The sequence below is a fragment of the Salvelinus sp. IW2-2015 genome, linkage group LG13, assembly GCF_002910315.2.
Source record: "Salvelinus sp. IW2-2015 linkage group LG13, ASM291031v2, whole genome shotgun sequence".
NCBI classification, from domain to species: Eukaryota; Metazoa; Chordata; class Actinopteri; order Salmoniformes; family Salmonidae; genus Salvelinus; species Salvelinus sp. IW2-2015.
The window spans coordinates 47,567,122-47,585,120 of NC_036853.1; the positions used below are offsets into that span (position 1 = coordinate 47,567,122).

General features: G+C 43.2%; 1 protein-coding gene and 1 long non-coding RNA gene across 3 annotated transcripts; one reads left to right on the forward strand and one right to left on the reverse strand.

Annotated features, from left to right (window-relative positions):
• Positions 1-3,836: 3,836 nt before the first annotated feature.
• LOC111971299 (uncharacterized) lies at positions 3,837-17,224 on the reverse strand. 2 transcript variants are annotated; one of them, XM_070446398.1, is made up of 8 exons: positions 17,192-17,224; positions 15,565-15,683; positions 13,122-13,252; positions 12,771-12,944; positions 11,339-11,497; positions 10,843-10,954; positions 10,507-10,631; positions 3,837-4,975 (listed from the first exon to the last, which is right to left on the reverse strand). In XM_070446398.1, exons 3-8 carry the CDS (start codon positions 13,128-13,130, stop codon positions 4,076-4,078), a joined length of 1,479 nt encoding a protein of 492 aa, XP_070302499.1. In that variant the 5' UTR covers positions 13,131-13,252; positions 15,565-15,683; positions 17,192-17,224; the 3' UTR covers positions 3,837-4,075. The 2 variants fall into 2 exon arrangements, with proteins under 2 accessions (XP_070302499.1, XP_070302498.1); XM_070446397.1 differs by lacking the exons at positions 15,565-15,683; positions 17,192-17,224 and adding an exon at positions 13,624-14,074.
• Positions 4,949-8,120, forward strand: LOC111971763 (uncharacterized). Its single transcript, XR_002878316.2, has 3 exons — positions 4,949-5,616; positions 6,927-7,099; positions 7,606-8,120. It is a non-coding gene; the product is annotated as an uncharacterized lncRNA (long non-coding RNA).
• Positions 17,225-17,999: the final 775 nt, after the last annotated feature.

Consider the following 17,999-nt stretch of genomic DNA (forward strand, 5'->3'; position numbering starts at 1 on the left):
TGCCACTCCAATACATTGACTTTGTGTCCTTAAGCCATTTTGCCACAACTTTGGAAGTATGCTTGGGGTCATTGTCCATTTGGAAGACCATTTGTGACCAACTTCCTGACTGATGCTTTGAGATGTTGCTTCAATATATCCACATAATTTTCCTACCTCGTGATGCCATCTATTTTGTGAAGTGCACCAGTCCCTCCTGCAGCAAAGCACCCCACACCATGATGCTGCCACCCCCGTACTTCACGGTTGGATGGTGTTCTTCGGCTTCAAGCATCCCCCTTTTTCCTCCAAACATAACCATGGTCATTATGGCCAAACAGTTTATTTTTGTTTCATCAGACATCAAGACATTTCTCAAAAAGTACGATGTGTCCCCATGTACAGTTGCAAACCTAGTCTGGCTTTTTTATGGCGGCCTTTCAGTGTTATGTTGATATAGACTCGTTTTACTGTGGATATAGATACTTTTGTACCTGTTTCCTCAGCATTTCACAAGATCCGTTGCTGTTGTTCTGGGATTGATTTGCACTTTTCGTACCAAAGTACTTCATCTCTAGGAACAGAACCATCTCCTTCCTGAGCTGCGTGGTCCCATGGTGTTTTACTTACGTACTGTCGTTTGTACAGATGAACGTGTTACCTTCAGGCTTTTGGAAATTGCTCCCAAGGATGAACCAGACTTGTGGTCTACAAATTATTGTCTTGGCAGATTTCCCCATGATGTCAAGCAGAGGCACTGAGTTATTTATTATTGAACCTTTATTTAACTAGGCAAGTCAGTTAAGAACAGATTCTTATTTTCAATGACGGCCTTGGAACAGTGGGTTAACTGCCTTGTGCAGAACGACAAATTTTTACCTTGTCAGCTCAGGGATTCATCTTGCAACCTTTCGGTTACTAGTCCAACGCTCTAACCACTAGGCTACCCTGCCGCCCACCCAGCTTGAAGGTAGGCCTCTGAAATACACCTCCAATTGACTCAAATTATGTCAATTAGCCTATCAGAAGCTTCTAAAGCCATTTCCAAGCTGTTTAAAGGCACAGTCAACTTAGTGTATGTGAACCTCTCACCCACTGAATTGTGATACAGTGAAATAATCTGTCTGTAAACAATTTTGGGGAAAATTACTTGTGTCATGCACAAAGTAGATGTCCTAACCGACTTGCCAAAACTATAGTTTGTTAACAATACATTTGTGGAGTGGTTGAAAAACAAGTTTTAATGACTCCAACCTAAGCGTATGTAAAAAGCGTATGTAAACTTCCGACTTCAACTGTATATTCATGCAGGTAGCTCACATTTGCTTGCAACTCCTCCAGCTTGTGACGGAGTAAGCAAACATTTCCAAGGATTTGTAGCGGGCAGTGGAGAGTACGTTTTGGTAAGTCTCAATTTACATCTCAGTCCTCCTCGTTTACCCCTTTGTTGTCTCTGTTTCCTCCTGGGAGTAGATCCTTCATGGGAAATCATTGGGGTGCAACAGCRCCACTGGTATATTCCATGATGGATTAACGGGGCCCCCCGTGGCAGTGCGTAGATGCAGTAGGAACTCCATTGACAGTGGGGAGAAGACACCCATGGGATTACGCGGTGTATCGAACTTCAAGGAAAACACAGTGTCGGTGCCCACCGACAGGAGAAACAGCAGCAGCAGTTGGTATGAGAAACTTTCAGATTCCTCTTAGCAAGGCAGGAGGAGGGTTGTAAAAACAACACAGTGGCAAGAAAAGGTATGTGAACCCTTTGGAAATACCTGGATTTCTGCATAAATTGGTCATACAATTTGATCTGAACTTCATCTAGGTCACAACAATAGACAAACACAGTCTGCTTAAACTAATAACACAAACAATTATARGTTTTCATGTTTTTATTGAACACACCGTGTAAACATTCACAGTGCAGGGTGGAAAAAGTATGTGAACCCTTGCATTTAGTAACTGGTTGAACCTCAACCAAATGTTTTCTGTAGTTGCGGATCAGACCTGCACAACAGTCAGGAGGAATTTTGGACCATTCCTCTTTACAAAACGGTTTCAGTTCAGCAATATTCTTGGGATGTCTGGTGTGAACTGCTCAAGGTCATGCCACAGCATCTCAATCGGGTTGAGGTCAGGACTGACTGGGCCACTCTAGAAGGCATATTTTCTTCTGTTGAAGCCATTCTGTTGATTTACTTCTGTGTTTTGGGTCGTTGTCCTGTTGCATCACCCAACTTCTGTTGCGCTTCAATTGGCGGACAGAGCCTTACATTCTCCTACAAAATGTCATGATAAACTTTAATTCATTTTTCRGTCGATGATAGAAAGCTGTCCAGGCCCTGAGGCAGCAAAGCAGCCRAAAACATGATGCTCCRTCCACCATACTTTACAGTTGGGATGAGATTTTGATGTTGGTGTGCTGTGCCTTTTTTTCCTCTACACAGTGTTGTGTGTTCCTTCCAAACAACTCAACTGTAGTTTCATCTGTCCACAGAATATTTTGCCAGTAGCGCTGTGGAACATCCAGGTGCACTTTTGCAAACTTCAGACGTGCAGCAATGGTTTTTTTGGACAGCAGTGGATTCTTCCGCGGTGTCCTCCCATAAACACCATTCTTGTTTAGTGTTTATCGTATCATAGACTCGTCAACAGAGACGTTAGCAAGTTCCAGAGATTTCTGTACGTCTTTAGCTGACACTCTAGGATTCTTCTTAACCCCATTGAGCATTCTGCGATGTGCTCTTGCAGTCACCTTTGCATGACAGCCACTCCTAGGGAGAGTAGCAACAGTGCTGAACTTTCTCCATTTATAGACATTTTGTCTTACTGTTGACTGATGAACATCAAGGCTTTTAGAGATACTTTTGTAACCCTTTCCAGCTTTATGCAAGTCAACAATTCTTTATCTTAGGTCTTCTGAGATCTCTTTTGTTCGAGGCTTGGTTCACATCAGGCAATGATTCTTGTGTATAGCAAACTCACATTTTGTGAGTTTTTTATAGGGCAAGGCAGCTCTAACGAACATCTCCAATCTCATTTCATTAGACATCTCATTGATTGGACTCCAATTAGCTTTTGGAGAAGTCATTAGCCTATGGGCTCACATACTTTTCCCAACCTACACTGTGAATGTTTAAATGATGTATTCAATATAGACAAGAAAAATACAATAATTTGTGTGTTATTAGTCTAAGCACACTATGTTTGTATATTGTTGTGACTTAGATGAAGATTAGATCAAATTTAATGACTAATTTATGCAGAAATCCTGGTAATTCCAAAGGGTTCACACACTTTTTCTTGCCACTGTAAACTACTAGGTGCCTTTTACTAGTAGTGATTGGATTAAAAAACAAACATTTAAATAAACGCGAAGCAAACACACAAACAAACCAGCGCACCAGAGAAGCACCCGAAAGCAGTCCTCTTAGAAACTTTGATGTAACAGTCGCCAGTTTGATGTAAAAGTCCCCAGGATTTTCAGGGAAGTCTCTACCCCACCGGTCGCCGCAGGTACTTCATCCTGGTCAGGCTCACTTCCAAACACCATGTCACTTGTAACAGGAGACAGGATCTCACATTCAGTAGTTGATCTGTATTCTTTAACACCATTACTAGGTATATATTCATTAGACGTTTGAGCCTTGCGCCTTTCTTCCCACTCAGAGAGATCTAGACAAATCAAGACACCCATCTACACTGAAGAGGAAGGATCTTATTGGTTGGCGTAATAGTTCAAAGGGTGTGGTTAAATGAAAAGGGTATGTGCACTGTTCTTTGAAATACGCTACTGGTTATTACATTACACATCAGATCTCATATGATCAGTATCTTTCAAGCTGAGAGCAGACTGGTTTAGAAAGAACAGAATAGAACAACTTTATTCCATCTACATCACCTCAGTAAGGTAAATATTAAACTGTCCTTGTTCTAGCCCAGGTTTACTGTCTCTTAAAAACAAGTTAAACAGAGGGTTAATGAGGGGTATATGGTTAATTACCCTCTTACCCCAAGACACTTCACACGATAACAACAATATGSCAGGTAAAGAATGATTCCCTGACATCCCCTGCGTACATCTGACAACGCACTGCTACGATTTCTCCTCGTTGTGGACACTCCTATGTCTGATAAGCTCTTGTAGTTTAGTTTGCACTTGAAGGGTGTGAACGGTCTGGTGCGTCTTCACATAATTTGCCTCAGCAAAGCGCTTCCCACACGTGGGGCAGGCGTACGGCATGTCTGTGTCCGTCCTAGCGCTCGGCCTCCCATGTTGTGACCCAATGACACCAGAGGAGGTAGAAGCAGGACCCACCCTCAGTTGATTAGTCTTTGAGCTCCCTCCTTGACCTCTAGCCATTGTTTGGGTGTTGTTGGGATTGTGTGTTGTGTTATAGGCTAGGTGAATGCCCATCCTGACCCTGTCTGTATTCATGAGGTAACCATGAGGTAACTGAGGAAGGCTAGACCCAGGTCCAGGCTTTCTAAGAACCCAGTCACCAGGCATTAGATGAGAACCTGAAGGAGAAGACAGATTTGCTGATAGACTACCACCAGGGGGGTCTCCCACCACTCTCTGTGAAGGCTGAAGCCCAGGGTGACCTGCTCTGTTCATCATMGATACTGTGGTGTTTGTATTATAGGAACAGGAGGGTCTGTCTCTATCAGCCCCAGGCCCTGCTCCATCCCTGCACTGAGACTGTGAAGAGAAGGGTCTGGGCTGCAGACTGGATCCCTGACTGGAGCCTCCGTCTCTCTGATGACCACCAGGACTGAGGTTGTTCAGTCCACCTGTCCACTGGTTGTGTTCTGTGTGGTGGTGGTGGAGTCTCTGTCCCCCGTGGTTCGGTCCAGGTTCTGACTGGGGAAGGAAGAGTGACGGCTCCTGATCCATGGTCCTGATCCGGGGCCAAGGTTTGTGACCAGCCGCTTCAGAGGACCAGTCTCTCCCGCCAGTAACACCGGATATCAGCAGGTCTTCATGGACTGCAGACTACAAACAAAGATTGTACAGAAAAGCATAAAGGTTTATATAAGAAACTCTAAAATGTTAACCACAGTCAAGCCCATCTCTAACACTGATTCAAGTACCTAACAATAYTTAGTCAGCACAGAGTCAATTTAGTATTTAATTTAAACAAAATGGCATTTCACTCACATTTACTGTACGAAACGCGACAGGAACAACTTTCACTATGGTAACACTTTTCTGTAAATCTGGTACCCTCACTTTGATAAAATGAATTTTAGAATACTTTGGAAAAGTATTCAATATAACATTACACACAGCTTCACTACTTRAGGTCAAGTAAACATGAATTAAGGCACTATCATTATTTKACTATAAAACATCAGCATCAACCTAAAGGGACATGTCCAGCAGCAGCTTGACCGCGGGGATGACATAAACACCCCTTTCCCCACCACAATATAAATCTAAAGTATAAAATGTTTCCATCTGCCATGAATTTGCCTTGATCAGCCCGAGCTCTTATCGCTGTAACACAAACCCTTGCGACATCATCAAAGTCGACATGATGTTGGTCCAGTTGACGACACCCGAAGCTGACTCTCAGCCGATCATGCCTTCACTCAACTGAGTTCGGCCCGAAAGGTGAACAATGGTGGACAGAGGTAAGTTCTATCGTTTGTCAGTAGAGAAACTAACCAACCAACTAGCGACATAATCAACTAATATTAAAATTGTAGATCGTTTTTTGGTCTTCTGTTATGAAAGCAGGCTATTGATTAGGCAAGCTAGGTTAAATGTCAACTAGCTAGAATGCTAACTAGCTAACGTTCGCTAACTAGCTAACATTTAACCAAAGATTGTTATAACTAACCCAAGATGGACCACAGCCTGCCATTTCCAATGGGAGAAAAGTAATCATAGTGGGTAGAACAAGCAAGGAGGTGGGCAGAGCCAAGCATGAGCTTGCGAGATCCTATTGGCACTTCTAGCATGTATTCACAAATATCCGTTAGGGATCGTCTACTCTGTGAAGTACACGTGTGCAATAACTCAACTCGACCTTGTGTAACGGATGTGAAATGGCTAGCTAGTTAGCGGTGGTGCGCGCTAATAGCCTTTCAAACGGTGGCGTCACTCGCTTTGAGACCTTGAAGTAGTGGTTTCCATTGCTCTGCAAGGGCCGCGGCTTTTGTGGAGCGATGGGTAACGATGCTTCGTGGGTGACTGTTGTTGATGTGTGCAGAGGGTCCCTGGTTCGCGAGGGGACGGACTAAAGTTAAACTGTTACACTTGCACTCCTAAATACCACCATTTTTTAAAACTTTGGCAGAGGATAAAGTCTACAAAACTTAGTACACTCTGTTCGTAACATATTGTAATTTTGGGAACAGAAACTGTATTGAGATCAAATGTTTTATTGATGAGAAAATTAGCAGAATGACGCCCAAATCCATCTTGCTTTATCTTCTCCCACTGCCGGCCACTGCGCTTCCTCTCATCACCATATTTGGTGGTGAGTAGAAATACCAACCGGACGCTTCAGATTTATACATCTGGTGAAACATCTGTCTCATTGTTCCATYTGTGGTTTAACTCTGTGGTTTAGCTTCTTATGGCTGCAGGGGCAGTATTGAGTAGCTTGGATGAAAAGGTGCCCAGAGGTGCCCAGAGTAAACTGCCTGCTCCTCAGTCACAGTTGCTAATATATGCATATTCGTATTGGATAGAAAACACTCTGAAGTTTCTAAAACTGTTTGAATGATGTCTGTGAGTATAACAGAACTCATGGCAGGCAAAAACCAGTTGTTCTCAACACACGTTTAACCAGGTGGAGTCAGGCTTCTACTCAGGAGACAGGTCGGTGTTMACCTTTTTTCCAATGTCTAATGGATTGTACAAGGATTGTAAATTGGGACTTCCACTCTATACTAAATCTAATTCCATCTCCTGTATCGTTCTGCCCTCTCTTAAGATGATGCTGCTACCCCACGGTAAGAACCTGGAAATCTTCAGAGGGAGATGACGTGGCCACAAACAGTGCCTGGGACTCGTTCCAGTGCTACCGCTGACTAGAGAACAGCCAGGGTGTGGTCAAGACAACTTCATCTTRAGTGTGTCAGCTCTGCTGCACCTGGGAGCTAAAAGGTATGGCACTGCACTCCAAACAGTCATGTATGCTTAAACATACGTGTATGCTAATTTATGTGTTTCTTAAAGCGACAATCAGCAGTTGAAACAATAACAAAGCATACTCCTCACCCCTGTTTCTGTGGAAAAAAGAGGGTGGATGGGGCTGGAGAAATGTAACCACTCATTCAGACAGAGCTATGGATGCAAGGACAGACCTTTGCTCCTCCTAAAACCCCATTGGAGGAGATGACCCAAGGTTCCTCGCCTCAGACCTGCTCTAATGGGGTTTGAGAAGGATGCGAGTAGAGGAGGTGAGGAGTTGAGCAGAGATTAATTGGGACAGAGGTCATGTCATTCAATGCCAAATTGAAATCATTCAAGATTCTGTAATTGATAGAAAATGATAGTTCCCAATCAGACAATTACTATACATCAAATCTGTTTCTCAGTGCAATGTTTGGTGAATGCATGGCATCATTTTTTCTTCAGTCCTCCTTTGAATGCTGTGTGTACTGATTCAGTTCTAAACGACCATCATCGAGTCCATCKTCCATCCTCAACCACTGCAACGATTGGCCGGTCTGCTGAGAGGGTTATTGGCTGCCACCTGCCCTCCATTGAGGTCTCACATGACTCCAGGGCAAGGAAGCATGCAGAAAAGATCATTGCCGACCCCTTCCAACCTCTCTTCCAAGCGGTTCAGGTCAATCACGACCAAACCCCACCTCCCCCCGCCGTGGCCCTCACCAACCGGCCATCTGGTCCACCATGATTCTCTCATCCACAGACTATGCACCATTATCCAATAACTGCACATTGCTCTTTGCACATCTCTTACGTGCATAATTTATCATGTAGCTTATAGTTTAGTCTAAAGTTGTTTGTTTAAGGTGTTCATAGTGTACATACTGTATGTGGATTTGTGGAAATTCTGCATCTATATATTTWGTCTGTTTATGTTTATTGTGGCAMCACCATTTCAGAGTCAAGTTCCTGTACATGCAAAAGTATTTGGGGAATAAAGCTGATTCTGACATGTTAACCTGAGTATAGCTGGTTTATCATATTCATGTCAGTTTACATTCTGTTATTTGGGACTCGTCATGTACTGTATGAACTGTAGAAGGTAACAGATTGTCCCCTTMGTGTCTTCATATAATTCAAAATCCCCATGTGCCGTGTGTGTCCTTGGGCTTAGTACCCTAAATATTGGATACTGCCTTAAATTAGGGGACTCGTTTTTTTGCTAGAGCTGACTGCTTTCGTTTTACAGAKGAACGTTGCAGGTTAACAATTAGTTAGCTAACTTCAGTGAGTAGATTCCACTSAACTCAAGATATAGTTTAATTGTGAAATAAATTCAAATAGGTAATTTGGTTATCAAGCAGCAGGGTTTCCAAGTCGTTTGGTGCTTGCTGGCAAGCTAGCTAAACAGYCGGCGCTGCAGTGCCTCCGTTTGAAGGCATGCAAACTGAAGGCTCAAGCAATCACAACATGGGTTTCAGGCTGCGTAATAGCCAAGCACAACACTGGACTGGCCCAGGGCAGGAATTTCTGAGTTCGTCCATCACTCCATGCACCCGCCTTTAAGCCCGGCACCATTAGACTGAAATCCAAACCCAAAAGGTGCCAAGACTTTAGAGAGAGTAATTGGGAAATTGAGAGTGAAAACTTGACCATGAAAAGTTACTATTGCTGGTGGACAATTTGATGCATTCAAATGTATTTTTACATGTTTGAATCACGTTTCTTTGCTTACAGTTCGATATGTATTTTAAGACATTTTTCTGCGACAATTATGTTCTMCTCGTAGGACTTGAAGTTAGCTGGAGACCCAATAAGCTTGTTGTTGTTGAGTGACAACTTTAGCGATTGAAATACTTAACAAAGAGCTGCAGTTAGTTTCGGAATGGGTAGAAAGGYATAAGTCAGTCCTAAATATTTCCAAAACTAAAAGCATTGCATCTGGGAAAAATCCCTCACTAAACCCTAAACCTCAACTACGCCTCGTAATGAATAATGTGGCAATTGAACATTGAGGTGACTAAACTGCTTGGAGTAACCCTGGATTGTAAACTGTCATGGTCTAAACATATTGATGCAACAGTAGATAAGATGGGGAGAGGTCTCTCCATAATAAAGCGCTGCTCTACCTTCTTAACAACACTATCAACAAGGCAGGTCCTACAGGCCCTAGTTTTGTCGCACCTGTTCAGTAGTGTGGTCAAAGAGGGACTTGGGAAAATTGTAGGTGGCTCAGAACAGGGCAGCACGGCTGGCCCTTAAAAGTACACAGAGAGCTAACAATGACATGCATGTCAATCTCTCATGGCTCAAAGTGGAAGAGAGATTGACTTCCTTATTACTTGTTTTTGTAAGAGGTGTTGACAAGCTGAATGTCCGGAGCTGTCTGTTTAAACTACTAGCACACAGCTCCGGACACCCATGCATACCCCACAAGACATGCCACCAGAGGTCTCTTCACAGTTCCAAAGTCCAAAACAGACTATGGGAGACGCACAGTACTAAATAGAGCCATGACTACATGGAACTCTATTCCACATCAGGTAACTGATGCAAGTAGAAAAATCAGATGTAAAAAGCAGGTAGAAATACACCTCATGGAACAACAGGGACTGTGAAGAGACACACACAAAAGGTACAGACYCATGCATACGCACACATTGTGATATTGTTGTATGGTGTTATTGAACATTTTGTGTTGTGGATATGTGGTGGTGTAGGGATGTTACATGATGTACTGTTTATCTTTAGCTCATTCAGTACAAACATAGTTCACTGTTTTATCTGTTGTTTTAGAAGTAATGTGGGTGCTTTGGTGTGTTTGGACCCCAGGAAGGGTAGCTGCTGCCAATGGGGATCCCTAATAAATACAAATAAAAATGTCATATTTAACCTAGCTAGCCAGTTATATTTGCGAAGCCGTAGCAAAGTAGTGCACAACAGCCATGGAATACTGCATACATTTTAAAAGACATTACATCATAAATAGTATGAAAATGAGTACATACTACGCAGTTTAAGTACAGTATGTCGGATGCTATTATGAGTATTCGGACATGGCCAGTGTCTGTGTTGTCGCAGGGTCCATGTTCCAGTTGATAGATCCTATAGGCTATGAAGGCAGTATCTGTTAGGAGGTTAACCTGAGGCACCATCAGTCTCTCTGAATCACAACTATAGGAGCAGGACGGAGCATCGCTAGCAGAGTCTGTGTCTGTTCTCTCCTGCCGCAAACCGACACCTCCCAGTCCCCACAGACTAAATCTACGCTTCATCCTTGTCTCGGTCYGTCTGTTGTAATGAAGACTAAGTTTGGTTGTTTTGTGTTCAACTGTTTGTTTCTGGTTAACAGTGCTGTTCCRCAGCCCAGAGTTGAGGACGTTGTTCCATCCACTGACCTCCAATATGTCGCCTCTGGTCCTGGCCTGCTCAGTGATATCGTCCTGCGAGCCCTTAGCTGCACCAGTCAGGGTCAGAGAATCCAAGACAGCCACCCAGTATTTGTTAGCCTCCAGCCAACCACCTGCAGGAAGAGGTTACAAAATAGACTTTACAAACATGGCATGAGTTAAGTTACCTGGTCAAGTTCATACATTCTAATGTGTGTTTTAGTATGTGAACATACATTGTATTGATTTAATTTTTATGAATTAAGAGAAAATAATAGCCAGGTGCATCACTATTCCCATTGAAGATATATTACTGTATGTAGGCTATATGTATTTCTRCCTTACCTTGCTCCCCCATCTTTAGTCCACTCAGCAGGTCAATGCTCTCTGGARCGTCTTCTATCGTCTCCTCTTTGACCAGCAGCAGATCAGGCTTCCCATCCTCCATGTCTARTGACTGTAAGAGATACAGAGTGAGAGGATGTTGGATCAAGAAATCTGATATGAGCACCCTGCTATGGAGCATCTTCTGATTGGGCAATGAGGGACTGCTATGAGTATTATGCAAACATGTTAGTTGATTTGATTACTTGACAATCTTTAATGGTTTGATAATTGAAAGGCATGGTCCCCACACTTAATCAAGACCTGGTCCCGTATCCACAAAGAGTCTCAGAGTAGAAGTGCTGATCGAGGACCAGGTCTCCACCTGTCTAATAGTCTTATTCATTTTGATCTAAAAGGCAAAACTGATTCTAGATCAGCACTCCTACTCTGAGAAGCTTTGTGGATACGGGACCTGACCTAATACCATTCAGACAGTAGTTTACAGAGGGCTCACCTCAGTGAGACTATGTTTGGTCCTGTGCTGCTCAGCTGGTTCCTCTGTGGGTTCAGGTGGTGGTGGTGGTGTAGTCTGGTTTTCCTCCATGACCATGGTCTCCTTAGAGTTCCCKAGACCCTCCTCACACATCAGCAGCACATCTGAACCCTGCTCCTCCTGGAAGAGACAGGTGATASAGATTACACAGACATACACTCCCTCAGGTACYTACACACAGATAAAACACACTTTCAACATGGAGTGTTTACCCATCCCCACTATGTTTGAGTCCTATACTGTAGTTACAGAATMATTTCACTGTTGTTAACCCATCATGGTGGACATAAATATGATGTGGGTAAATATGAGTCAACTATGATAAGACAAAAGTCATCAAAAGACAAACTATTTTGACGTGTACAGTAGGTGTTCGTTAGTGTGTGGGTCTAGAGTCAAATAAATTCTTAGAATGAAAAGTCCTATTTTGTGTTTATTAAACACAAACAAGTGTTAAATGCACCATATGTATAAATCAGCATTKATTTCCTCATTAAAAGTGTTTTGGGAAAATGTGTGAACATTATATAGCCTACACAGCACAAACAATATAAAACAGACTTTTTAGGCTCATATATCACACTATCTGTGGGATCTTKTCTGCTGTCAACAATGAAAATGAATCTTTGTCATGCTTGATCTAAACGTCAGAAGCTATTCGTGTGGAATGGTAACTTTATATTTTATAGAGTGGAATGTTTTTTCTGATGGTGTATCCTGAGGTAGCTCCTCTCTGAGAACCTCTTCCTGCAGTGTGTACAAGTGAACGGCCTCTCTCCTGTGTGGACCCACTTGTGCCTCTTCTTGTTTCAAGTTTTAATGTCAACTGCACAAGTACAGTGAAATGCCTTTCTTGCTGGCTCTAAACCCAGCAATGCAGTAATCAATAACAATGTAATACTAAAAATAACACAAGGAAAAAGTAAATAAGCATATTATATACATAGTCAGTTCCAGTACCATACTACAATTTGCAGTGATACTGGAGTGARATGTATAGGGGTGAGGTGACAAGGAATCAGGATATATGATAAACAGAGTAGCAGCAGCATATGATGATTGTATGTAAGTGGGTGTGCGTGTGTAGAGTCAGTATAAAGGTATGTGCATATTATGTGTGTGTGAGGAAATTATGAACTGAGTGTTTGTGTGTGTTGGAGTGTGCGTGAGTGTGTAAGGCCCTGTGAGTGTGCATAGAGACAGGGGAAAAATAAAATACAAGGGTGAACTCAGTCCATGTAGCCATTTTGTTAGCTATTTAGCAGACTTATGCCTTGGGGAATGAAGCTGTTCAGGAGCCTATTGGTGTCAGACTTGATGCACCGGTACCGCTTGCCATGCTGAAGCAGAGAGAACAGTCTATGGCTTGGCGGCTGGAGTARTGGCGACTGACCTCCGTGATGCTGCGTCGGTCCCTTAGCTGCGCTGGGGTGGTGGTGGGGTCCTCCGTGGCTACAGGGGGCGCTCCAGACTCTTCAGTCTGGACGTCTCCGCTGTGCCGTAGGTCCTCCTCTCCTTCAGACCTCTCCTGCTTGACCCCAGGACCTGCAGCCTCTGCATCTGCAGACTGACACAAGAAGATAACAATGTTGTAGGGAAGTCTCACTAGCTCCCCTATGGCTGATYAATGAGGATGTACATTTAAGCAAGTGAATAGATGAGGGGAGCCGCCTTTCTGAGATAACCAGGCCACATCGATTTACAAAGTAACTTAATTTTTTTTACGCAGCACTATTACACTAACCTCTACCATGATAATGTGCTGGGTTGGGGTTCCARTCCCCTCATCAACAGTGATCTGTTGACCATCTCTCCATGTATTGTGTCCCGCCGGCTTCACAAAGGTCCTGTGGCCTCCAGTGAGACGTCCTTCACCTGAGAGTGATTGGGGGAAAAGTGGTGGTTAGGTTAGGTACTGCCAATGCTCAAAGGTATATTGCACACTATTGTCACTGTCCACAATTGGCAAGGATGTAAGGTAACACTTCTCATAACTTATTGATATACTATTTATTGATCAATGTATTATGTTCCATGAATCACATTGTTTTTATTGACAAAATAATAGGAAATGCAGAAAATCTAAAATCTGGTTAGAATATGATAGTGTATTTGCGCAAGATAGCTAAATAAATCAGGGTAATTATTGCATACAATCCAAAAACTGAGCAAGACCTAATTATTGGTAACACATRACATGTAGAGAGGAACGGGGCGACAGGCCGCGCAACCTCAGCAAAATGTACCTCTTGCCATTCCTCTGTATCGGTCGAAGATCTTGAAACTATTGGMACGACTGACAGGGACGCGCTCCCGTGCCACCTTCATTTCCAGTAGTTTCCTCCGCAATCCTCTGTTTTCTTTCTGACTTTGAGTTATTTGCAAACGAAACACTGCATAATCGTCGTCTACGACTTTACATATTTCTGCCACGGCTGCATTCGCTAGAACCTCCATGATGGAGGCTATTTGAGCGTGATAAACCATACAGTTATATATTTTTAGCAAGCTGGCGTTAAAGAGATAACATCTATCAACTAAGTCCTGTCTGCAACGCGAATTAAACACTATGTTGGGTAAGTACGTGATGCTGTGCAGTTAAAGACTCATATTTTGAGTTTCAGGTTGTTAATAAATGTTTAAATAACATAAACGCTAATGTGGTCACAGTTCACTTCCGTTTACGTCTTTTTCTTAGTGTGAGTTTCCGGCAGACTTGACGCTATGTTGCGTATTGCTTGCTGCCATTCACAGGTCGGAGGAGTCATGGGCTAGGAACATAGAGATATATATACGGAACAAAAATATAAACGCAACATCCAGTTCAAATAAGGAAATCAGTCAATTGAAATAAATTCATTTGGCCCTAATCTATGGATTTCACATGACTGGGCAGGGCCTAGGGCAGCCTACTTGGTAGCCAGTCCAACCACAGGGGAGCCAGGCCCAGTCAATCCGAATAAGTTTTTCCCCACTAAAGGGTTTTATTACAGACAGAAATACTCAAAGGTTTCATCAGCTGTGCAAGTGGCTGGTCTCAGACTATTCCACAGGTGAAGAAGCCGGATGTGGAGGTCCGAGGCTGGCGTGGTTACATGTGATCTGCGTTTTTTTTAGTCCGGTGTTGGACATACTGCCAGATTCTTTAAAATTATGGAGGGGGTTATGGTAGAGAAATTAACATTGGATTCTCTGGCAACAGCGCTGGTGGACATTCATGCAGTCATGCCAATTAGCTCCCTCAACTTGAGACATCTGTGGCATTGTTATGTGACAAAACTGCTCATTTTAGATTGGCCTTGACAACAATGACAATTCCAGTTTCTTTACTGCAGGGTTTGATCTAAACGTCAGAAGCTATCGAGTGGAATGTTTTTTTCTGCTGGTGTATCATGAGGTAGCCCCTCTCTGAGAACCTCTTCATGCATTACATACAGGCGAACGGTCTTTCTCCTGTGTGTACCTTCAGGTGCATCTTCAGGTGACCAGCCTGAGTGAAGTGGATTTGACACTGGGTACAGCTGTAGGGTTTCTCGTCTGTGTGGACCCTCTGATGGCTCTTCAGGTTGGATGAGTTGGACAAACTAGCCCGGCACAAGTGCCAGCCAAATGGTTTCTCCCCCGTGTGCATCCTCTGGTGGCTCTCCACCTGTTTGGGGAAACTGAAGGCTTTCCCACAGAACGAACACGGGAAACGCTTCTCTTTGGCGCTGCCACCTTTACTGATMCTGTCTCTACTACTGTKATTTGTCAATGSGCTTGTGTAGCCATTTAACGTTTAGGCACTGGCATTATTTGAGGTCTGGTTTAACATTAGGAGAGTGTGAAGAGGATAAAGGCCAGGGAGTGTCTGTTGTCACAGGGGTCCATGTTCCAGTTGATAGATCCTATAGAAGGCAGGCTGAAGGCAGCAACTGTTAGGGGGTTAACCTGAAGCGCCATCAGTCTCTRTGAATCACAACTATAGGAGCAGGACGGACCATCGCTAGCCAAGTTGGTGTCTGTTCTGTCTGGACACCTACCCATCCTCGCAAACAAAATATACGCGTCGCCCTGGTTTCAGCCAATCTGTTGTCGTCATAGAGACTAAGTTCGGTTGTTGTTTTGTGTTCGACTGTCTGTTTCTGGTTGTGTTTAACAGTGTTGTTCCCCAGCGCAGAGTTGAAGACGCTATCCCATCCACTGACCTCCGCTATGGTCTTGGCCTGCTCAGTGATGTCTTCCCCCGGGCCCTTGGCTGCACCGGTCTGCATCTGGGAATCAAAGATGGCAGCCCAGGCTCCGCTGTTAGCCTCCAGCCAACTACCTGCAAGATTCAAATATAGACATACAGTGTCTTTGGAAAGTATTCAGACCACTTGACTTTTCCCACATTTTATTTTACAGCCTTATTCTAAAATGGATTCAATTGTTTGTTTTCCTCATCAATCTACACACAATACCCCATAATGACAAAGCAAAAACTGTTTAGAAATTCTTGCTAATTTATGAATTTTAAATATCACATTTACTTAAGTATTCAGACCCTTTACTCAGTACTTTGTGGAAGCACCTTTGGCAGCAATTACAGCCTAGAGTCTTCTTGGGTATGACGCTACAAGCTTGGCACACATGTATTTGGGGAGTTTCTCCCATTTCTTCTCTGCAGATCCTCTCAAGCTCTGTCAGGGTGGATGGGGAGCTATTTTCAGGTCTCTCCAGAGATGTTTGATCGGTTTGAAGTCCGGGCTCTTGCTGGGCCACTGAAGGACATTCAGAGACTTGTCCCAGAAGCCACTCCTGTGTTGTCTTGGCTGTGTGCTTGGGTCATTGTCCTGTTGGAAGGGAACCTTTGCCACAGAGTTCAATCTTGATTTCGGCAGACCAGAGATCTCGTTCTCATGGTCAGAGTCCTTTAGGTGCCTTTTGGCAAATACCAAGCTGGCTGTCATGTGCCTTTTACTGAGGAGTGGCTTCCGTCTGGCCACCTTACCAAAAGGCCTGATTGGTGGAGTGCTGCAGAGATGGTTGTCCTTCTGGAAGTTTCTCCCATCTCCACAGAGGAGCTCTGTTAGAGTGACCATTGGGTTCTTGGTCACCTCCCTGACCAAGGCCCTTCTCCCCGATTGCTCAGTTTGCCGAGCGGCCAGCTCTAGGAAGAGTCTTAGTGGTTCAAACTTCTTCCATATAAGAATGATGGAGCCACTGTGTTCTTGGGGACCTTCAATGCTGCAGAATGTTTTTGTATCCTTCCCCAGATCTGTGCCTTACACAATCCTGTCTCGGAGCGCTACGGACAATTCCTTCGACCTCATGGCTTGGTTTTTTTGACATGCACTTTCAACTGTGGGACCTTATATAGACAGGTGTGTGCCTTTCCAAATCATGTCAATCAATTTAATTTACCACAGGTGGATTCCAATCAAGTTTAGAAACATCAAGGTAATCAATGAAAACAGGATGCACCTGATCAATTCGAGTCTCGTAGCAATGGTCTGAAATAATTATTGTAAATAATTATTTGTAATACATTTGCAAACCTGTTTCTCTTTGTCATTATGAGGTATTGTGTGTAGATTAAGAAATGTTTATTTAATACATTTTAGAATAAGGATATAGTAAAAAAACGTAGAAAAAAGAAAGGGGTCTGAATTCTTTCCAAATGCACTGTATATGTATTTTTGTTGTCAATTACCTGGTCAAGTTCATACATATCATGTGTGTTTTGTATGAAACACAAGTTGTATTGATTTGATAATATTTTTTTTGTGCCAATGCATCACTATTCCATTGAAGATCTATTACCTATGTAGGCTATATGTATTTCTCCCGTACCTTGCTCCCCCATCTTTAGTCCAGTCAGCAGTCAATGCTCTCTGTCATCCTCTGTCTCCTCTTTGACTAGCAGCAATCAGGCTTCCCATCCTCCATGTCTACTGACTGTAAGAGATACAGAGTGAGAGGATGTTGGATCAAGAAATCTGATATGAGCACCCTGCTATGGAGCATCTTCTGATTGGGCAATGAAGGARTGCTATGAGTACTATGCAAATGTGATTAGTTGATTTGATTACTTTTTTACACTCTTTAATGGTTTGATAATTCAAAGGAATTTAAGACAAAATTAAGACCTGAGCCCGTACCCACAAATAGTCTCAGAGTAGAAGTGCTGATCAAGGATCAGGTCCTTACCTGTCTACAGTCTAGTGGAGGCTTCTCAGAGGAGGAAGGGGAGGACCAACATAAAAATAACATTTTTTTTAAAATTTAAATTATACTTAATATATTCACGTCACCAAATAATTGATAAAAAAACACTGTTTTGCAATGGTCTACAGTAGCATCAACAGCACTCTAAGGTAAGCACCATGGTGTAGCTGGAGGACAGCTATTTTCCGTCCTCCCCTGTGTACATTGACTTCAATACAAAACCTTAGGAGGCTCATGGTTCTCACCGCCTTCCATAGACTTACACAGTAATTATGATGACTTCTGGAGAAAGTCCTCCAATCTATCAGAGATCATGTTGTCCATCCAATCAAAGGATCAGAGAATTAATCTAGTAGTCAAATCATACGCTCCAGCTAGCTAGCACTGCAGTGCATAAAATGTGAGTAGTTGAATCAAAAGAGGGAGAAAGACA